The following is a 23,895-nucleotide window of genomic DNA, read 5'->3' as shown; positions in this document are numbered from 1 at the left end:
ATTTCTATTTTAGAGTCGAAATGTAAACCTAATATGTTCCATAAAAAGGTAGAAATATTTTTCTTTTGAATATGATCCCAGGGATACATCATGTAGATAAATTGCACTACTGCCTGCAGATTAACATAATGTGAAACATATACATTTCTTCTGAAGGATAAAATTGAAGCCCTAGTAAGGCAAAAAAAAACCCCTCTTTAGGTGTTTCTTCTAACAAATTACAGCCAGGTTATTCCCTGAATCTGGAACTCATCTCCGTTTTATTGAACAGAAGCAAAAAGTTTGAACTTTCAAAGTACAAAGTTCATTCACGCATGAATTTACTACTGAAATAATAAACTACTAGGAGTACGAAAAATATCCACTGAAACAAGACCATCGAGTTAAATTGGTCATGGATCGAGATTGGCGGGTGCCTGGATTGTAATTTAGTTCTAAGTAGCCAAATTTATTTCTGATGAAACTTATATTCTTATAAGAAAAATCTAAACTCATTCCTTTATTTCTCGTCAACATTTGTTTTACCGGTTCAAGAGATGGACAATTTGATGCAAAATTATTTTGGACAAAAAAGATTTTGAGCTCTCATTTTGCAGTAAGGAGTAGAATACTGAATACCTCTTCTATATACAAATAATCCGCAATGCATCCTATACCGAAAGAACACTACTAGTATGAAATTGAAACAAGAATATGACATAAAAAAGAATGAAAGAAAATTGGTGAGTGCTGAAGAGTGGAAAGCGCCTGCAAGTTGATCTCTGTCAATTTGCACCTTTAGTTAGCGAGCGTCGTCTCATGGTATTGTAAATATGATATTTGTCTTTGCAACTTTATTTGTTCATAGAACTTTGCAATAAATTCCTCAGCCTTCACATCAATAGCTTCATCACCGGGACAACTAATCTCCTCAGATACCTCGCAGCTTGCATATGAGTCCTCTTCATTATCATCGTCCACACATTTCAAGAAACATTTCCTAGGAACATCATCATCATTACCATTGAACATTTCATGTTCTTCACGATCACGATCATTTTCAAAGTCAAAGTCAAAGTCAAAATCGACTTGAGGTTTGATGCAGGGTATGTTAGGCATCTTGAAACGCAAGGAAGTAGGGCGATGCATCTTAACATGAATGATAGGGGTGTCATCAAAGGAAAGCTCACGCTCCCCATAATGTAATGCACTACCGTACCCATAGTCGTTGCTATGTCGGAGACTTTTAATATATTTGGGCAGCAAACGGAGATCGGCCATAAGGTGTCTGTTCTTGAAAATGCCACCTTTTCTTGCCCATAACAAGGCCACGCGAAGAATGTTCCAAGCTCTACGACCAACCACAGATCTCTTCTTCTGCATTCTTGTTTTTTCTTGCATGGTTAGTGTAAAAGTAGTAAGTAGATAGCAACAATTGAAATGAAAGAAGATGGCAGTGGGAGCCAAAAAAAAGAGAAAGAGCTTCGCTTTTTGTTCTTATGGTCTTTATGATTAAAGTGCTTTTAGAATGGGTTATGTTTGGTAGAGGGAGAGGGAAAGCTATACATAAAGAGGGAAGCAGTACAAGTTACAATTTGGGAAATGAGAGTTTAGCGGTTTAAGCGAATAAGCTGGACACATGTTGTCCTAAATAAAACGCCAAGGGCTTAGTGTTAGTTGTTTGTACAGGGGGCGGTGTGAACTCGTGGAAGACACGCCTGTACCCAGCAGGAGTCAACCTGGCTCCTGCCCCAGCATTTCGCTTCCAATTCATTTCTACTTCTTTAATCATATATTATGAGTAATTAAAATTTGTACCTTGATTAAATATGAATTTAAGTTATATATACTTATAGTATAATTAAATTTTTATAACATGTTATTTAATTTATCATTATTTTAGGTTACCAGTCAATATTATACAATACAATAAAGTTATCTGCATTTATCTTTTAAATGATTTAATTGTGTAATTTTTTTCACCGCAAGTGTAGAGAACTAATACTCATTAAAAGTAAGTGACGAACCAGTACGGTATATTAATCCTTCCAGATTAGCGCAGAGGGTGTGATGGAAAAGAAATAAGAACTAATTCAAAAATAACTTCTACTTTTTTATTTTTATTTTCAATATTATGTTATTATAAAAACAAGTGAAAATGAATCTCTCACTCATGATTTATGTCTCTAGAGTTGAAATAGCTTTGCAGGTCAAGGTAAAAATGACTATGTAAATATTCTCGAAAACGAAAAAAAAATTAAGACATGCAGAGCCGCGGCTGTTTGTGTTTCTATTAGATGGGATTTTCAAATTGAGGTTGGAAAGTTTAAAAGCCAAGTGGTGCCAGCTAAATCTTTGTCTAATGCAAGGTACTTGAATAAGAATGCATTCTGTATCAAAATCAGGTAGCCCCAATTACTGCCTATTGACAGTTGTTGGCTGACATATTTGGCCTCTAAATTTTGATATGATGCATTTCTTATATCAGCACAAATATGCAGTCATTTGTACTACTCCTTATTTATTACTCTAAAAGAATTCCTACTAGTACCCTCAACCAAGTTGTACAGATCACTATAAATTTTTTGGTTCTGGTGACAAGCGAATTCACTGCTCTCCTAGAGTACATGTTAGGTATAAACTCTAGTGGTGGATCTAGGATTTTAAAGTCATGGGTGTTCACTGATGAAAATTCGGAAAGAAGAGGAAAATAGAGTTTAGTTATGGGTGCTCACCCAATATTTATCTGCATGTGGATCCGCCACTGATAAACTCAGTATATACTACTCTATGTTGTAGTGTATGGATCAATATATCTCATCCTTACACTGTGGATGCCCATCTCTCTGTCTACTCAATTTCCACCACAAAACATATATCATCTATGCCTATAAATAGGCCTTGTAAATGTTTGTTTAATTGATATAATTGAAGAAGAAATAAGCTCCTTCTTTCTATCTCTTTCTCGTTCAAATTTTGATATATTGCTTTTATTTCATAATACGTTATCAGCACGATACTCTCTCTTGAGCACTTTAAAAAGATTTAAGCATGTGGAGAAAGGTAAATCAAAGAGTAGCTAGCCAGAGGAGTGGTATTCTTTAACATACTGTAAGGCAACTAAAGATCTTTCTTGTAATCTTTGTCATTCATCATTTGCTTCTTCATCTACTAATATTTCCTTGTCTTAATTAGTTAAACTGATCATAAATGTAAAATGAAAAATATAGACATAAAGTTTGCACACTTGCAATATCTAAGTCTTTCCAGACCTCCCATTTACATTAGTAGCACCTCAGAACCGTAAACTAGAACTTCAACACTCTATTGCATTGTAAAACTCATCACTTCAAGGATTTTGTTAATATAGAACTTAGAAGGACAAGTTAACTGATAAGAGTTAACTCCAATTACCAAGCATTCTATCATGTTTAGTTGACGTAACACAGTGTGATGATTAGTGTTGAATGAAATTCACTTTGTGAATTGTTTAAAATTAACAGTTAGAGATTTTCTTCAACTGTTCTAATATTTTAGTCAAGATAAAATTACTTGACTTCTTGATTTGAATGCAATTTGTTATATACTTCCTTCTTCTTGCATATATATTTTTATCTTCCAATTATGTTATTTATTCACGTGGACTAATCTTTTTACTGCTTGTGAAGAAATATGGACAAAACCTGAAATCTTCCAGTCAGCTAATAGCCACAAAATGAAGATAACATTTGGTTTTGGTTGCATTTATCAGCATTTCATTTTTAATGGAAATAGGTTTGCATCAGATCAAGAGATCTAATTTAGATAAAGAAAGTAAGTTAATCTCACTTCACATTTTATTCAAAATACTAAACTATACTTGATCTACACATGCCTGTTATATTAATTTTGTTTGAAAAATTTAGACGTGAACATTTTACATCAGATGACTCTAGTAATATCACTTGGTTTTATGAGTATTTCACAAAATGATATCACTTCTTTTATGAGTAGTCATAAAATGATAATATTTTTAAAGGCTTGAGGGTGCATCTACGTATATTTTGATTTATTATGGCATTGGTTGAGGGTAAGACAATAGGTTCAAGTCCCAATGCACCATGAGGGTAAGGCATCATGTTTGAGTCCTGGTGCACCATAATGATAAGAATTGGGCTCGAATCTCAACATATCTAACCTAACATGCCATTATATAAGTAAGACATTAGGTTTGTATCCTATGCACCATATTGATGATATAATGATGACTAAAGAAAAATAATGTATTTTTCGTGAAAAGGCATGAAGCTTGTTGTCACGACCCAATCCCCAAACCCGATCGTGATGGCGCCTCTCGTGAAGACAAGGCCAGCCAAACCAAAACGAAATACCTTTTTTAGATAGTTAATCATCATAACAGTAATAACATATAATATAATACTCATAAATTGCGAATTTTATGATAATAACAGCAGGAGCCATCCCGACACAGCCCAAACCAGGGTGTCACAAGTCATGAGCTACTACAGAATCTGCTATAGGTCTACAAAGTACGAAATCCGATACAACAGTCTGAAGAAAACATAAATGATAGAGGATAAGAGAGACAAGGGGATGCGGACGTCAACAACTACCTCGTAACTCCAAATCACTGCCTAGCCTAGAAGGAATCAGCGCTCAGGTGCGGACTCTACTATACCCGAATCTGCACAAACGGTGCAGGGAGTAATGTGAGTACTCCGACTCAATGAGTAATAATTACAAATAATGGCTGAAAGTATGAAAACACGTAAAGGCACAAGGTAATTCCATATCAAGCAGTAAAATCACGTAAAGCAGTAAATCAGTGAAGAAATCAAATGATATTCCTTTTTAAAACAAGTAAAACAGGTAATTAACAAGTAGAAATCTACCCCTCAGGCACAGTATCAATCGCTCAGCATAGTATCAGCCCTTCGGGCTCACTCTCAGTACAGTATCAACCCCTCGGGCTACCTCACAATCACTCAGCATAAAGGTCAGCCATTGTTACCTGACCAAATTGCATCATACAGTGTCATTGTTACCACTGTTTCAAATCACATGGGTACCCGTGCTCACTGTGGGTGTGCAGACTCCGGAGGGACCCCTTACGGCCCAAGCGCTATATCAAGCCACCTCGTGGCATCATCACTCAATATATCCTCACATCACTCAAGTCACCGCATGGCATAAATAGTATCTCAGGCCCTCGGCCTCATATCACTCAGCATATCCTCACATATGTCCCTCGGCCTCACTCAGTTTAGAAATCATCATAAGCCCCTTGGGCATTAGTAAAACAGTAGTTCTCAGCCCAAAACATGATGTAGAAATATCATTTAAGTTTCAAATCTGAGTAAAAGTGGCTGAGTTTGTAAAACAGTAGATATCAACAGGACTGAGTTCAAATAATAAGTCAAGCAGTAAGGAAATAGTGATAAAAATCCTCGGAGGGTTCAAATAGTTGTCACGAAGGCCAAATATGGCAATCAGCCCAAATCATGATGATAACAAATGAATTTCAGTCAAATATTCAGTAAAGTCATCAATCGGGATGGACCAAGTCACAATCCCCAGTAGTGAAAGACCCCACGCTCATCATCCAGCGCGTATCTTGCGTCAATATAGCACTACGATGTGCAATCCGGGGTTTCAAACCCTCAAGACATCATTTACAACTATTACTCACCTCGAACTGGCTAATTCTCTAGCTCGCGACGCCTTTGCCCCTCGAATTAGCCTCCACGTGAGTCGAATCTATCCAAAATCAGAACGAATACGTCACAATATACTAAGGGAACAAAGCCCAAGCGAAAACATTCGAAAATATCAAAAATCTCGAAATTAGCAAAACTCGAGCCCCGGACCCATGTCTCGAAATCGGGTAAAATTTACATTTTCAGAATCCTCACACCCTCATGAGTCTAACCATACCAAAATTATCCAATTCCGATACCATTTGGTCCTTCAAATCATCATTTTACATTTTTGAAAGGTTTCACAATTTTCTTCCCAAATTCCATCTCAAATCACGAATTAAATGATGAATTCAGTGATAGATTCATGTATTCTAGTCAAATCTGAGTTAAAATCACTTACCCCGATGAAGTTCTTGAAAAACCTTCGAAAAATCGCCAAAATCCGAGCTCTCTAGGTCAAAATATTAAATAAAATCCAAAACCTCGTATTTATAGGTACTCCTCAGGTATCAGCTACTGCGGGCCGCACCAAAACTCATGCGGTCCGCGCAAGCCAGTGCGGTCCGCACAAAGGCAACATGCGGCCGCACAGGCCTCCCTCTGCAGTGACAGGCTTTAGTATTTTGGCCATAACTTTCGCTACAGATCTCCAAATTGCAATATCATTACCTTTCTGGAAACTACACACGAAGGGATACAACTTTTGTTTTTTAATAACCTCAAAATTCCTTGTAGATTAAAAGATATGAGCTTCCGAAGTAGGACCAACGGATCGTTCCCCACCACTGCCGCACACCATTTTGTGCGGTCCGCATGACACCTACCGTAGACGCGTCCGCTTTTGTGCGGTCCGCACAGCACTCCACGCAGGCGTACCTATTTTTGTGCGGACCGTATGAGTGAGTTCTGGGGCCTGCTACAGCTATGATTTTTGCACTAAAACATCCCGGAACTACCCGGAACTTCAAACCAATTGTACCAACACATCTCATGACATCGTTCAAACTTGCTCAAAACTTCGAAACGCTCACAACAACATCAAATCACCAATTTAACATAGGATTCAGGCCTAAGAACTCCAAGAACTCTTAAATTATGCTTTCGCTCAAAAGGTCTATCAAATCTCGTCCGAATGACCTGAAAGCTTGCACATACATCCCAAATGACACAATGAAGCTACTGCAACTCTCGGAATTCCATTCCGACGCCTATATCAAAATCTCTCCTATCAACCGGAATTTGCCAAAATATCAATTTCGCCAATTCAAGCCTAAATCTTCTCTACAACTCCAAAACTCATTCCGATCGCGCTCCTAAGTCACAAATCACCTCCCGAAGCTAACCAAACCATCAGAACTCACTTCCGAGCCTTCTAACAGATAAGTCAACATCCGGTTGACTTTCCAACTTAAGCCTTCTTAAAAGAGACTAAGTGTCTCATTTCTTACCAAATCCTCTCCGAACTCGAACTAATAAACTCGATCACATAAAACACGGATAACGAAGCGTAAAGAAGCTGAAATGGGGAAAATGGGGCGGTAACTCATGAGACGATTGGCCGGGTCGTCTCATCCTCCCCAACTTAAACAAACGTTCGTCCTCGAACGAGTCAAGAAACATACCTGAAGCCTCAAACAGATGAGGATATCTGCTACGTATCTCCCGCTCGGTCTCCCAGGTAGCCTCCTCCACGGGCCGACCTCTCCACTGCACCTTCACTGAAGCTATATCCTTTGACCTCAACTTCCGAACCTGGTGACCCAAAATAACTACTGGCTCCACATCAAAGGTCAAATCATCATCCAACCGAATCATGTTGTAGTCCAAAACATGAGACGGATCCCCACTATACTTCCGGAGCATAGAAACATGAAATACCGGATGCACACTCGACAGGCTGGGTGGCAAAGCAAGCTCATAAGCCACCTCCCCAATCCTCCGAAGCATCTCAAAAGGACCAATGAACCGAGGACTAAACTTTCCTTGCTTCCCAAATCTCATAACACCCTTCATGGGCGAAACCTTCAGCAAGACCTTCTCACCGACCATGTAGGACACATCTCGAACCTTCTGGTCTGCATAACTCTTCTGACGTGACTGCGTTGTATGAAGCCTCTCCTGAATCACCTTCACCTTCTCTAAGGCATCCTAAACCAAATCTGTCCCCAATAGTCTAGCCTCGCCGGGCTCGAACCAACCAACCGGAGATCTACACCGCCTCCCCTACAAAGCCTCATATGGAGCCATCTGAATACTCGACTGGTAGCTGTTGTTGTAAGCAAACTCTGCAAGTGGTAGAAACTTATCCCATGAACCTTCAAAGTCAATAACACAAGCACGCAACATGTCCTCCAATATTTGAATAGTACGCTTGGACTGCCCGTCCGTTTGAGGATGAAACGCTGTGCTCAACTCTACCTGAGTACCCAACTCTCTCTGCACGGCTCTCCAAAACTGCGAAGTAAACTGAGTACCTCTATCTGAGATGATGGAAACAGGAATGCCATGCAACCGAACAATCTCCCGGATATAAATCCCTGTCAACCGCTCTGAAGAATAGGTAGTACACACAGGAATGAAGTGCGCAGACTTGGGCAGCCGATCCACAATCACCCAAATAGCATCGAACTTCTTCAAAGTCCGAGGAAGTCCAGCCACAAAGTCCATAGTGAATCTCTCCCACTTCCACTCGGGAATAACCATTTTCTGAAACAAGCCACCCGGTATCTGATGCTCATACTTCCCCTGCTGACAGTTGAGACACCGAGCTACAAATCCCACAATATCTTTCTTCATTCTTCTCCACCAATAGTGCTGCCTCAAATCCTGATACATCTTCGCGGCACCCGGATGAATGGAATACCGCGAGCTATGGGCCTCCTCCAGAATCAGCTCTCTAAGCCCATCTACATTGGGCACACAAATCCGGCCCTGCATCCTCAACACACCATCATCACCGACGGTCACATCTCTGGCATCATCATGCTGGACTCTGTCCCTAAGGACGAGCAAATGCGTATCATCATACTGGCGCTCTCTGATGCGATCATATAAAGAAGACCGAGAAACCACACAAGCCAACACTCGATTGGGCTCCGAACTATCCAACCTCACGAACCGATTGGCCAAGGTCTGAACATCAACTGCAAGGGGTCTCTCCCCAACTGGAATATATGCCAAACTCCCCATACTCACTGCCTTTCGGCTCAAAGCATCAGCCACCACATTGGCCTTTCCCGTATGGTACAATATAGTGATATCATAATCCTTAAGCAACTCCAACCACCTCCGCTACCTCAAATTAAGATCCTTTTGCTTCAACAAATGTTGAAGACTGCGATGATCAATGAACACCTCACAAGATACGCCATACAAGTAATGCCTCCAAATCTTCAATGCGTGAACTATGGCAGCCAACTCCAAATCATGAACAGGGTAGTTCTTCTCATGGGGCTTCAAATGCCGAGAAGCATAAGCAATAACTCTACCCTCCAGCATCAACACACAACCAATCCAAACTCTTGAAGCATCACAATACACGGTATATGAACCCGAAGTTGATGGCAAAACCAACACTAGAGTTGTGGTCAAGGCTGTCTTGAGCTTCTGAAAGCTCTCCTCATACTCGTCCGACCATACGAATGGAGCACCCTTATGAGTCAACTTGGTCAAGGGCGATGCAATGATGAAAATCCTTGAATAAACCAGCGATAATAGTTTGCTAACCCAAGAAAGCTACGAATCTTTGTGGCTGAGGACGGTCTAGGCCAACTCTGAACCGCCTCTATCTTCTTCGGATCAACCTGTATACCCTTGTTGGACACCACGTGCCCCAAGAAAGCCACTGATCTGAGCCAAAACTCACACTTGGAGAATTTTGTATAAAGTTTCTCCTCCCTCAGTCTCTGCAACACAACTCTCAAATGCTCCGCGTGCTCCTCCTGACTACGCGAGTACACCAGAATATCATCAATGAATACAATAATGAACGAATCCAGATAAGGCCGAAATACACTGTTCATCAAATGCATGAATGTTGTTGGGGTATTGGTTAGCCCGAAGGACATAACAAGAAACTCATAATGACCATATCTGGTCCTGAAAGCAGTCTTAAGAATATCTGAATCCCTGATCTTCAACTGGTGATAACCCAAACGGAGATCAATCTTGGAGAACACCCTCGCTCCCTGAAGCTGATCAAATAAATCATCAATGCGAGGCAAATGATACTTGTTCTTGATTGTTACTTTGTTCAATTGCCTATAATCAATGCACATTCTCATCGTGCCATTCTTCTTCTTCACAAACAAAACCAGTGCACCCCAAGGGGACACACTAGGCCGAATGAACCCCTTATCTAGGAGTTCCTGAAGCTGTTTTTTCAATTCCTTCAACTCTGCTGGTGCCATACAATATGGCAGAATAGAAATGGGCTGAGTGCCCGGCACCAGGTCAATACCAAAATCAATATCCCTATACAGTGGCATGTTCGGCAAGTCTGCAGGAAAAACATCGGGAAAATCCCTCACAACTGGGACAAAATCAATACTAGGAGTCTCAGCTCCAACATCTCTCACAAATGCTAGATATGAAAGGCAATCCTTCCCAACCATACACTGGGCCTTCAAGAAAGACATCACTCTACTAGGGATATAATCAGTCACACCACGCCACTCGATCCACGGTACACCCGGCATAGCCAAAGTGACTGTCTTAGCATGACAGTCTAGAATAGCACGACACAGAGATATCCAATCCATGCCCAAAATGACATCAAAATCCACCATGATCAATAGCAATAGATCCACTTGGGTCTCCAGACCCCCAATAGTCACCACACATGACCGGTATACACGGTCTACAACAACAATATCGCCCACTGGGGTAGATACATGAACAGGTAAAGCAAGAAACTCACGGGGCGTACACAAATAACGAGAAAAGTATGATGACACATAAGAAAAGGTGGAATCGAGATCAAATAATACCGAGGCATCTCTATGGCAGACTGGAACAATATAGCTCTTAACCGTGCAATCAACTTAATTAATAGCAAACTCCCTAACTTGGATCAAAGCCATATAACAAAACGCACTCAATAAATCATAACGCACATACTCTATTGTTGCTGTAATACCATAGTGAGATTGAACTCACTCCTTCATAAGCTTGTGGAAACACAAATCATCTAGAATTTTAACTCTTCTGCAATTCTTGCATTCACTCACACAATAGTTAAGCCCACTCTCTAGGCAGCACAATTTAGATTTAAATGCATATTCTTCACTTGTAAATGAGATCTTCTAATAGACAACATAAGGATCACACCACCTTAGAACACTCCGCAGGAGATAACCCACCTGTTTTGCCTCCAATTAACATTTTTGTATACCTTCCACTGTCATACACATTACACAGTCACTTAATCTTCCTGAGTTTAAACTCATACCGTAACATGAAATTTACTTCACTCCAAATAGGAGACATGAAAAGATTATTCACGTGCCTATAACTCGGGGCTACACATCCAATTACAATGGAAATCAAACACTTAATGGTTCATCTATCGTCCAGCAGACCTTCCTCGCCATTTCCGAGTCATATAGATACATCTCGCAGTACTAACATACTCATCACGTAGCTATCCATCCATCATTCAAACCAATAGGGGCAATACCAAACATATAAGTTCAAAACACTTGCTCACACAATCAACACCTCGGTGCTCAAGCCATAGGCAAAGATCCGACCTCAAGTCCTCCAGACCGGCCCAACATCAACTCATAGAGATCACATCTCTCCCCTCGATCGGGGAATCACAAGCCGTTGATGCACATCTGATACTGAGCGCTCATACGCGTATACGAACACGTGGAAGGAATTTCAAGAGTTACTTTTCAAGCTGAATCAAGGATGCACGATAAGAATTCAAGAATGTGAAGTTCTTTCTTAAAGGTTTTGTAGCCTCTCGAGGATAAATACAGATGTCTCCGTACCGATCCGCAAGACTTTACTAAACCTGCTCATGACTCGTGAGACCTAAGTAACCTAAGCTCTGATACCAACTTGTCACGACCCAATCTCCGAACCCGGTCGTGATAGCGCCTCTCGTGAAGACAAGGCCAGCCAAACCAAAATGGAATACCTCTTTTAAATAGTTAATCATCATAACAGTAATAACATATAATATAATACTCATAAATTGCAGAATTTAACGATAATAACAGCAGGAGCCATCCCGACACAGCCCAAACCGGGGTGTCACAAGTCATGAGCTACTACAGAATCTGCTATAGGTCTACAAAGTACGAAATCCGATACAACAGTCTGAAGAAAACATAAATGATAGAGGATAAGAGAGACAAGGGGATGCGGACGTCAACAACTACCTCGTAACTCCAAATCACTGCGTGGCCTGGAAGGAATCAACGCTCAGGTGCGGACTCTGCTATACCTGAATCTGCACACACGGTGCAGGGAGTAATGTGAGTACTCCGACTCAGTGAGTAATAATTACAAATAACGGCTGAAAATATGAAAACACGTAAAGGCACAAGGCATTTTTAGTGGTGCAACCAACTGGTGATAGTAGTGATAATGCTACGATTATGTTTGCACCAACTGGAAATGAGAACAGCAGGCAAGCAGTGATGCCACGACCAATAAAAAATCAGATTGCCCCACAAATACAACATGATGGAGAGGAAGTAAAACTGGGCGCAACAGGAAAAGATTTAGACCAAGAATCTACCACACAGAATTTCTATAATGTAACTAGAGAAGGTGCTGTGTCGCCAAGGGAGATCGAGAAAAAGAAATCCACAAGCAAGGGAAGAAAGAAACAACAGAAGGATCACCTCAATGTCCAAGCTGGGGTATAGACGAGAGGAACCATTTCTAAATCCAACATGTTGCCATGAATGCACTTATTTGGAATATTAGATCAGTTAACACGAAAAAGGCCTTTGAAAGGACCATCACAATGCATACACAACATCACTTTCAATTTATAGGATTAATGGAGCCCAAGCAACATGCTAGAAAGTTGGAAAATTATAGAAGGAAGATTGGGTTTGCTCAAGCTTTTGGGAATGTTTCGAATAAAATATGGGCATTCATTGACGAGATCTATGAGGTTAACATTATGTATGATCTGGAGCAACAAATGACACTGCATCTGTACAACACTGGAGACAACAAGGAATTCATCCTTACATTGGTGTATGCAAGTTGTGATGCAACAAAACGAATTGAATTATGGGATAGCTTATATGCATTTGCGAGGGACATGGATCGCCCGTGGCTAGTCGGAGGAGATTTCAATGTAATTTGGGATGAAGAAGAAAAATTTGGAGGACTGCCAGTCCACATGAATAAGGTCCTTGATTTTAGGCACTGTGTAAATAATTGTAACCTTTTCGATCTTGGATTCAAAGGAAGTATTTACACTTGGTGGAATGGTCGAGGTGAAGAGGACTGTATTTTCAAGCAACTCGATAGAATATTAGCCAATGCACAATTCCAACAGATGTTTACAGGTTTAGAGGTAAATCATCTTTCCAAAACTGGGTCAGGCACACTGCCCGATGATGTTGATCATCCAGGCCTCTGCAATCCCAATCAAGAGTCCTTCAAATTTTTGAACTTTTGGACAAAAAATGAAACTTTCAGAAGTACTATAGCAGAAAACTGGAAAACAGACTCTCTGGCGAACCCTTTCACTTTATTCAATTCCAAGCTCAAAAAAGTGAAGAAAGCTCTTTCAATATGGAGCAAGGCTATATTTGGAAACATTTTTCAAAAGATTGCTAGTTTGGAAGAGGTTGTCCTAGTTCATGAAGCACAATTCGAGTTAAACCCGTCCTTTCAGAATAGAGAAAGGCTTATGAAAGTTCAAGCTGAGTTCATAAAATATTTAATGCTAGAAGAGGAATTTTGGAAGCAAAAATCTGGAATGTCATGGTTCAAAGATGGAGATAGGAACACAAATTTTTTTCATGCGCAAGTCATGGGGAGAAGAAAAAGGTTGGAATTGAAGAGAATCCAAAGTAGCGAGGGCAATTGGATTGAAGATTCAACGACTATGGCAGAAGAAGCTGTAAAATTTTTCACTGATCAATTTCATGAAAATAATGTCCCTGATAATTTTGTCATATTGGATCATGTGCAGCGCATGGTGAATAACGACCAGAATGATATGCTCTTGAGGCAGCCTAACAAAGATGAAGTGAAAGAGGCAGTGTTTGGGTTAAATGGGGACAGTGCCGGTGGACCTGACGGATTCACTGGTTGTTTCTTTTAAGCATGTTGGGATATAGTCGGAGATGATATCTATGACATGGTTAGAGCTTTCTTCAGTGGACATAGTCTTCCAAAGTTTGTGACTCACACAAATCTGGTGCTATTACCTAAGAAGAAAGAGATCTTGAATTTTTCTGATATGCGCCCTATTAGCCTTAGCAACTTTATAAATAAAGTTTTCTCGAGGGTTATTCATGAGAGGCTTGCTGGATTGCTCCCTAATATAATATCAGATGAACAGGCAGGTTTTGTTAAAGGGAGAAGCATCGTTGAGAATGTACTGCTTACTCAAGAAATAATTACAGATATTAGGCTAAGGACGAAAGCAGGTCCGAATGTGGTGATAAAGTTAGACATGGCTAAAGCCTATGATCGCCTATCTTGGCTTTACTTGACAAAGGTTTTGAGAAAGATGGGGTTCGGAGAAAGATTCATAGGCTTGGTGTTTGGTATCATTTCAAACAATTGGTATTATGTAATGTTAAATGGGCAGCCCTATGGTTTCTTCAAGTCAACAAGGGGAGTGAAACAAGGAGATCCGCTATCCCCTACCCTGTTTATTATGGCAGTTGAGGCACTATCAAGAGGTTTGAATGCATTACATTTGAATTTGGATTTCTGTGGATTTGGAATGCCTAAATGGTGTCCTAAGATAAACCATCTTGCATATGCCAATGACTCTATTATTTTCTCCTCTTCGGATGAATCTTCGTTGCAATTAATAATGGCAGTCCTATCAGATTATGAAGCTGCATCTGGACAACTCATTAACAAGGCGAAATCTGTTGTATATTTGCACCATAATGCTCATGTAAATGTGGTAAATAAAGTAGTAAGGATATCTGGGATTGACATGCAGGATTTTCCTTTTACATACCTTGGGTGCCCCATTTTTTATGCAAAAAGAAAGATGAATCATTACCATGGTTTAATCACCAAAGTCATGAACAAGTTACAGGTATGGAAAGGCAAACTACTCTCAGTCGGAGGAAGGTATATTTTGATTACACACGTCCTACAAAGCATTCCAATTCATCTTCTATCTGTTGTGAATCCCCCTACATATGTTATAAACAAGTTGCATAAGATGTTTGCACAATTCTTCTGGAGTAGTACGGTGGGAGGGACAAGTCGACATTGGTCATCTTGGACTAACTTGTGTCTCCCATTTGATGAGGGAGGAATAGGTTTTAGATCTCTTCATGATGTCTCCAAAGCACTATTCTGCAAACTGTGGTGGAATTTTAGAACGAAACCTAGCCTGTGGAGTTCGTTTGTGAGCTAAAAATACTGCAAGAAACTCAATCCTATTATTGTCCCATGGCGCGGTGGATCTCATATCTGGAGAAGGATGTTAGAATGCGGGGATATTGTTGAGCATCAAATTGGTTGGCATACACGAATGGGATCTTCTCTCTTTTGGTATGAAAACTGGACGGGACTTGGCGCTTTATATTTTATTACTCCTCCAGAATTGGTCATTGATGAATCTGTTAATAACGTGCACGAGGTGGTAAAACAAGATACATGGGATGTTGACAAACTAGTGGAATTAATACCAGAGGAGTTTGTAGAGCACATTGTAGACAATATAAGGCCTCCGGTCGCATCTGATATTGTGGATAAACCATTCTGGATGTTGGAAACAAGAGGAAATTTTAGTGTGAAGTCTGCTTGGGACTTTTTGAGAAGAAGAAAGGATCATGCGATGGCGTACAGTAAAATGTGGGTACAAGGATTGCCATTTAAAATATCTTTTTTCTTGTGGAAGGTTTGGAAAGCAAAGCTGCCATTAGATGATTGGATGAGGCGATTGGGCTATTTTATGCCATCAAAATGTTGGTGTTGCACACAGGAACAGGAAACACTAATGCACCTTTTTTTACATCATTTGCAGCCACAAGAGTTTGTACCTATTTCCTAACAAATTCAGGATTTAGCATGGAGGGTTTGACGTTGCATCAAGCAATCATCAAATGCTGGACAGCAAAAGTTATACATCGTCTACAGCCTATTCTACAAGCATTACCAGCTATCATCGTGTGGGAGCTATGGAAAAGAAGAAATAGCCAGAAGTATGGAGAGATGGTGACAATAAATTGAGTTATATACCAAGTGTCTACCACATTACAAATGCTAGTTAAAACAAGGAAACCTGGCATGCAAAATGTGCCTCACAAATGGCCAGACTTGATTCAAAAAATGGAGCAGTATACTCCACAACTGAAGGTGACAAAAGTGATCTGGGAAAAACCTAATGCAAGATGGATCAAGATCAATACTGATGGTGCGAGTAAGGGAGACACTGGAAAGAGCTCAATAGGGTACGTAATCAGAGATGACGAATGAAATGTAATGTATGCACTAGGCAAGGAAATTCCTCACTGCACAAATAATAAGGCAGAAGCTGTTGCGATTTTGGAATCATTAAGGTACTGTTTGGACAATCGACTATCAAACGTACAGCTTCAAACAAATTCCATGCTCTTGAGGAATATCTTGGAAGGAAAATGGGAAGCTCCTTAGAACATTAATGAAGATGTTGTGGAGATCAAAATGTTGATGGAGGAATGCAACGTTCGAGCTTCTCATATACTAAGGGAGGGCAACAGCCTAGCAGATTACATAGCCAATTGTGCACTGGATAATGGAGATTTTGAAGCTCAAGGATTTGCACAACTTGATTCAAATGGTAGGAGGATTGTGAACTCGGATAAATCACAATGTCCTTATCTAAGGGTCAAGGCTGCCTGGAACTAAATGGAAAGCAGATGGATATGGAGGAAAATAAGATGGGATCCAATTTTCATAACATAGCTACCTTTTTTGCAGGTGATCTATATTTGTCCTACTCTTTAGGTGAGCGAATGGCGGAAACAAGAAAGGGATTGAACCAGCCCTCAGAGACTAAAATGCAGGACCACACTACTGAATTATGGACAATGCCAAAGGCAAAGAAAGAAAAGCACAACTGGAATAGTCACAGTATTCTAAGCATACTATTTAATGAATTTTCAATTGGTGGTATTAATGCAATGCATTCATTCCAATGGAAAGGATTTAAATATATGCAAAGGAATACATCTGCTGAAGAACCCTCGATCAAAACAAAAAGGTTACAAGCGTGGATGCTAGGCACCAAACAAAACAATGCAAGCGTGATATCTGTGAGCCTCAACAAATGGTCCTTGGGTACAGTGAACTATGCAACAACATGTGACTGGGAAGCTTTCACCTATGTTGTCAGTCCTAATGCAATGCAAAATAAATGCAGACACTCTTGTTTTTTGAAATATGATCCAATCACAAGAAAGGAGCAAGAATGCAAAACTGAAACAAAAGAAAGAGCACACGAATAGATGCTAAACAAAAGCCACGACCAACACATAGTCACGATATGTACATATGTGGATGGATATATTACTGAGGCTATGCATCATTTTCTGGGAAAACTGCTACTGGTGGTAGTACAATGTACTCAATCCAGTGTAGGGGGACCAAGGATGAGCATAAGTATAGCAACATCTATAGGAAGGGACAAGTCGATGGCCCAGACTGGTATACATTGTCATGCGCACATCAAGTTTTGGACACGATCTATGGGCAGGAATGTTGTACTATGGCAAGAAGGTCAAATGCAGATTCACTTATCAGCACCACAGGGATCAAAACACATAAAGAAACAGGCCCAAAAGATAGTGAATAATATGGAAATGGAGCTCAAATGTGGCACCTTAGAGTTGATATCGACATGGCAATCCACAGGCAATTTGTGGTCAAAATTTGCGGACAAAACTACAACATATGGGGATGGGATCTCAGCAACTCAATACACAATAACATATCAGAAACACACTCAAGGGAAGGAATCAACAAAAGTGAAGAGGAAGATAATCAAAAAAGAGAACAAAAACGAGGCGAGCGGGCAACTAGGTGCAGAAACTATGAAACTCTTATACTGGAGATTTTGGAGATTTTGGTTTAAGGAATTCATGAGCAACTGGAACAACAATGAAGAAATATTAAGAGTTTTATACCATCAAGGAGAAGAAGAGCATATCATGATCGAAAGAGTTTTGATAATTTTTAATAAATGCACTAGTTTTAGTAATTACATCTTAAGGAATTGTGATAGTCTTCTTCATGTGATACCAATGTTGAGTATTCTACTCAAAAATGGTAATAGGCGCTATGTAATTCTCAAATTTCATTACTTTCATTTTGTAAGACCTCCGGACAAACTATGTTTTGATTTTAGTATTATATATATATAAAATTAGCCCTAGGCACTTGCCTAGTGGAAAAAAAAATAGCCTAGTGGATTGCCAAAAAAAAAAATCCATATCAAGCAGTAAAATCACTTAAAACAGTAAATCAGTGAAGAAATCAAATGATATTCCTTTTTAAAACAAGTAAAACAAGTAATTTAACAGGTAATTAACAAGTAGAAATCCGCCCCTCAGACACAGTATCAATCGCTCAGCACAGTATCAGCCCCTCGGTCTCACTCTCAGTACAGTATCAACCCCTCGGGCTCACTCTCAGTACAGTATCAACCCCTCGGGCTACCTCACAATCACTCAGCATAATGGTCAGCCATTGTTACCTGACCAAATTGCATCATACAGTGTCATTGTTACCACTGTTTCAAATCACATGGGTACCCGCGCTCACTGTGGGTGTGCAGACTCCGGAGGGGCCCCTTACGGCCCAAGCGCTATATCAAGCCACCTCGTGGCATCATCACTCAGCATATCCTCATATCACTCAAGTCACCACATGACATAAATAGTATCTCAGGCCCTCGGCCTCATATCACTCAGCATATCCTCATATATGGCCCTCGGCCTCACTCAGTTTAGAAATCATCATAAGCCCCTTGGGCATTAGTAAAACAGTAGTTCTCAGCCCAAAACATGATATAGAAATATCATTTAAGTTTCAAATCTGAGTAAAAGTGGCTGAGTTTGTAAAACAGTAGATATCAACATGACTGAGTTCAAATAATAAGTCAAGCAGTAAGGAAATAGTGATAATAATCCTCGGAGGGTTCAAATAGTTGGCACGAAGCCCAAATATGGCAAGCAGCCCAAATCATGATGATAACAAATGAATTTCAGTCAAATATTCAGTAAAGTCATCAATCGGGATGGACCAAGTCACAATCCCCAGTAGTGAAAGACCCCACGCTTATCATCCAACGCGTATCTTGCCTCAATATAGCACTACAATGTGCAATCCGGGGTTTCAAACCCTCAGGACATCATTTACAACCATTACTCACCTCGAACTAGCTAATTCTCTAGCTCGCGACGCCTTTGCCCCTCGAATTGGCCTCCACGCGCGTCGAATCTATCCAAAATCAGAACGAATCGTCACAATATGCTAAGGGAACAAAGCTCAAGCGAAAACATTCGAAAAATATCAAAAATCTCGAAATTAGCAAAACTCGAGCCCCGGGCCCACATCTCGAAATCAGGTAAAATTTACATTTTCAAAATCCTCATACCCTCACGAGTCTAACCATACCAAAATTATCCAATTCTGATACCATTTGGTCCTTCAAATCATCATTTTACATTTTTGAAAGGTTTCACAATTTTCTTCCCAAATTCCATCTCAAATCACGAATTAAATGATGAATTCAGTGATAGATCATGCATTCTAGTAAAATCTGAGTTAAAATCACTTACCCCGATGAATTTCATGAAAAACCTTCGAAAAATCGCCAAAATTCGAGCTCTCTAGGTCAAAATATTAAATAAAATCCAAAACCTCGTATCTATAGGTACTCCTCAGGTATCAGCTACTGTGCGCCTCACCAAAACTCACGCGGTCCGCGCAAGCCAGTGCGGTCCGCACAAAGGCAACGTGCGGCCGCACAGGCCTCCCTCTGCAGTGACAGTATATTGGCCATAACTTTTGCTACAGATGTCCAGATTGCAATATCTTTATCTTTCTGGAAACTAGACACGAAAGGCTACAACTTTTGTTTTTTAATCACCTCAAAATTCCTTGTAGATTAAAAGATATGAGCTTTCAAAGTAGGACAAGCGAATCGTTCCCCACCGCGGCCGCACACCATTTTGTGCGGTCCGCATGACACCTATCGCGGCCGCGGCCGCTTTTGTGCGGTCCGCACTGCACTCCACGTGGGCGCACCTATTTTTGTGCGGACCGCATGGGTGAGTTCTGGGGCCTGCAACCCCTGTAGACCTGCTACAGCTATGATTTTTGCACTAAAACATCCCGGAACCTACCCGAAACTTCAAACCAATTGTACCAACACATCTCATGACATCGTTCAAACTTGATCAAAACTTCGGAACGCTCACAACAACATCAAATCACCAATTTAACATAGGATTTAGGCCTAAGAACTCCAAGAACTCTTAAATTATGCTTTTGCTCAAAAGGTCTATCAAATCTCGTCCGAATGACCTAAAATTTTGCACACACATCCCAAATGACACAATGAAGCTACTGCAACTCTCGGAATTCTATTCTGACCCCTATATCAAAATCTCGCCTATCAACCAGAATTTGCCAAAATATCAATTTCGCCAATTCAAGCCTAAATCTTCTCACAACTCCAAAACCCATTCCGATCGCGCTTCTAAGTTACAAATCACCTCCCAAAGCTAACGAACCATCGGAACTCACTTCCGAGCCTTCTAACACATAAGTCAACATCCGGTTGACTTTTCCAACTTACGCCTTCTTAAAAGAGACTAAGTGTCTCGTTTCTTACCAAATCCTCTCCGAACTCGAACTAATAAACTCGATCACATAAAACACAGATAACGAAGCGTAAAGAAGCTGAAATGGGGGAAATGGGGCGGTAACTCATGAGACGACTGGCCGGGTCGTCACACTTGTCCCACTTGATTTGATTCATTCTTGATGTGAATGTGATAGCGGTGCATAATAAGTCTAAATGAAGACAAGTTGTTGACCAATGAACGTGGGTGTGCCAAAGACTAAAATAATAATAGTCATCATTATGATAAATGTAAAAAGGAGAACAATAAGGGTTCTCAGAATAGTTCTTCAAAATGTGAAGGCAATGTTTACCATTAAATTGATATGAAAATAATAAAGCAAGCTGCTGATTATGATCCATTCCTCGAAGAGAATGTGACTTCTAATAAGCATTGAGAATACAGACCTATTCCTAAAGGTAAATGTGGCAATATGTGATAAAAGTAATAAATAAAGACATGAAATGCATAATTGGACGAATGCCACACAACTCACCTCTAAGGGAGGTTTGAGTGAAATAAAGAGAATAAATATTATTGTGTAGTTACATGAATATATCATTGGTTGCGTACATGTGGTATACCAAAAAATATATATTTTGTTATGCCTTATAAAAAGTTATTAAACGAAAAATTAAAGCAAGAAATGATTTTGCTTATGACGATTTTGACAATGACAATTTATTATGATACAATTTTTTCCGTGAAGGAGACATTTACCATATGAATGGTATAATAAAAGATTTTGTAGTACAAAAATTATTAAGAGCTCCGAAAAACTAATTTGTTATTACCCGGATGAATAAAATTATTCATGACATTGATATTGTAAAGTCTCAAAAGAAACGTTTTGAGTTTCAAATGTATAAGTCAAAGTGGTTGGCATATTGAGACTATAAATGAAAGAAAGATTGAATAGCCTCATATTTCTATAATCATACCGGATAAATATGAAAGGTTACCCGATTTTCTTTCTATTTATACTACACAAATATAAGCATGATGCTGGAAACATATGCCATAAGTAAACTAGAGGTTTACTGAAACAAATATTAGTTGGCATGCCCAGTTGGCCATCTGTCACGACCCAATTCCCCGAACCCGGTCGTGATAGCGCCTCTCATGAAGACAAGGCCATCTAGACCAAAACAGACCGCCTCTTTTAAACAGTTAAATACCATGAGTAGTTCTAAAACGTGATATAATAACCATAATTTGTGAAATTAACAATAACAATAGTAGAAACCATCCCGACACAGCCCAAACTGGGGTGTCACAAGTCATGAGCAACTAATAGTTCCGGATACTAGTCTACTAGATAGAAATCCATTACAGAAGTTCCAGAACATGAAAATAGTAAGATAAGGGAGGCACGGGGGCTGCGGACTCCAACAGCTACCTCGTAGTCTCCGAAAACACTACCTGGACTGGAAGGATCAACACTTAGGGGCGGACTCTGCGACACCTGAATCTGCACACGCGGTGCAGGGAGTAATGTGAGTACTCCGACTCAATGAGTAATAATTATAAATAATGGTTGAAAGCAAGAAAACACGTAAAGGCACAAAGCAATTCTATATCAAGCAGTAAAATCACTTAAGGCAGTAAATCTATGAAGAAATCAAATGAAGTTCCTTTAAACCAAGTAAAACAGGTAATTTAGCAGGTGAATAACAAGTAGAAATCCGCCCCTTGGGCACAGTAACAATCACTCGGAACAGTATCATCCCCTCGGGCTCACTCTCGGTACGATATCAGCCCCTCGGGCTCACTCTCAGTACAGTATTAGCCCTCAGGCTCATTCTTAAATCATGATGGGTACCCGCGCTCACTGTGGGGGTACAGACTCTGGAGGGGCCCATTACGGCCCAAGCGCAATATCAAGCCATCTCGTGGCAATAAAAAGTATCTCAGGCCCTCAGCCTCATATCACTCAGCATATCCTCACATATGGCCCTCGGCCTCACTCAGTCCGAAAATCATCACAAGCCCCTCAGGCATTAGTAAAACAGTAGTTCTCAGCCCAAAACATCATTTAGAAATATCATTTAAGTTCAAATACGAATAAAAGTGGCTGAGTTTGTAAAAAGGTAAATATCAACAGGACTGAGTTCAAGTAATAAGCCAAACAGTGAGGAATTAGTGATAAAAATCATCGGAGGGTTCAAATATTGGCACGAAGCCCAAATATGGCAATCAGACCAAATCATCACGATAACAAATATGTTTCAGTCAAATACGCGATAAAATCATCAATCGGGACGAACCAAGTCACAATCCCCAGTAGTAAAAGACCCCACTCTCATCACCCAGCGCGTGTCGCACCTCAATACATCACTACGATGAGCAATCTAGGGTTTCAAACCCTCAGGACATCATTTACAACCATTACTCACCTCGAACCGGCTAATTCTCTAGCTCGCGATGCCTTTGCCCCTCGAATTGGTCTCCACGCGCGTCGAATCTATCCAAAATTAGAACGAATACGTCACAATATGCTAAGGGAATAAAGCCCAAGCAAAAATAATCGAATTACAACAAAATTCTAGAAGTTAGTCAAACCCGGACCCCGGGCTCACATCTCGGAATTTGACAAAATTCACAAACTAGAATCTTTATACTCTCACGAGTCTATCCATATGAAAATTATTCAATTCCGATATCATTTGGTCCTTCAAATCATCATTTTATATTTTAAAAAGATTTCACAATTTTCTTCCCAAATTCCATCCCAAATCACGAATTAAATGATGCATTCAATGATAGATTCATGTACTGTAGACAAATCTGAGTTAGAATCACTTACCCCGATGAATTTCTTGAAAAACCTTCGAAAACTCGCAAAAATCTGAGGTCTCTAGGTCAAAATATCAAATAAAACATAAAACCTCGTATTTATAGAGTACCCCACAGATTTACACCTCCACAGGCCGCACAAAATCGACCGCGGTCCACACAAAAACGACCACGGCCGCATAAGCTTTCTTCTGCAGTGACAGGCTTTAGTATTTTGGCCATACATTTCTCTATAGATATCCAAATTGCAATATTTTTACCTTTCTCGAAACTAACCACGAAGAGATACAATTTTCGTTTTTGAATCATCTCAAAATTCCTTGTAGATCGAAAGATATGAGCTTCCAAAGTAGGACCAG

At 40.0% G+C, this 23,895-nt stretch overlaps 2 protein-coding genes across 2 annotated transcripts; one reads left to right on the top strand and one right to left on the bottom strand.

The window, feature by feature from the left end:
• Positions 1–574: 574 nt before the first annotated feature.
• LOC104246341 (uncharacterized) lies at positions 575–1,571 on the bottom strand. The gene has a single exon (XM_009802151.2). It carries the CDS (start codon positions 1,378–1,380, stop codon positions 778–780), a length of 603 nt encoding a protein of 200 aa, XP_009800453.1. The 5' UTR covers positions 1,381–1,571; the 3' UTR covers positions 575–777.
• Positions 1,572–12,696: 11,125 nt separating this feature from the next.
• LOC104211395 (uncharacterized) lies at positions 12,697–13,980 on the top strand. The gene has a single exon (XM_009760443.1). The coding sequence runs from the start codon at positions 12,697–12,699 to the stop codon at positions 13,978–13,980; it is 1,284 nt and encodes a 427-aa protein (XP_009758745.1).
• The last annotated feature ends 9,915 nt before the right edge of the window (positions 13,981–23,895 follow it).

Source organism: Nicotiana sylvestris, chromosome 9 (assembly GCF_000393655.2).
Source record: "Nicotiana sylvestris chromosome 9, ASM39365v2, whole genome shotgun sequence".
In the NCBI taxonomy this organism is placed as follows: Eukaryota; Viridiplantae; Streptophyta; class Magnoliopsida; order Solanales; family Solanaceae; genus Nicotiana; species Nicotiana sylvestris.
Note: the sequence above shows the minus strand (reverse complement) of the source record. Positions and strands in the feature narration are given on the sequence as shown.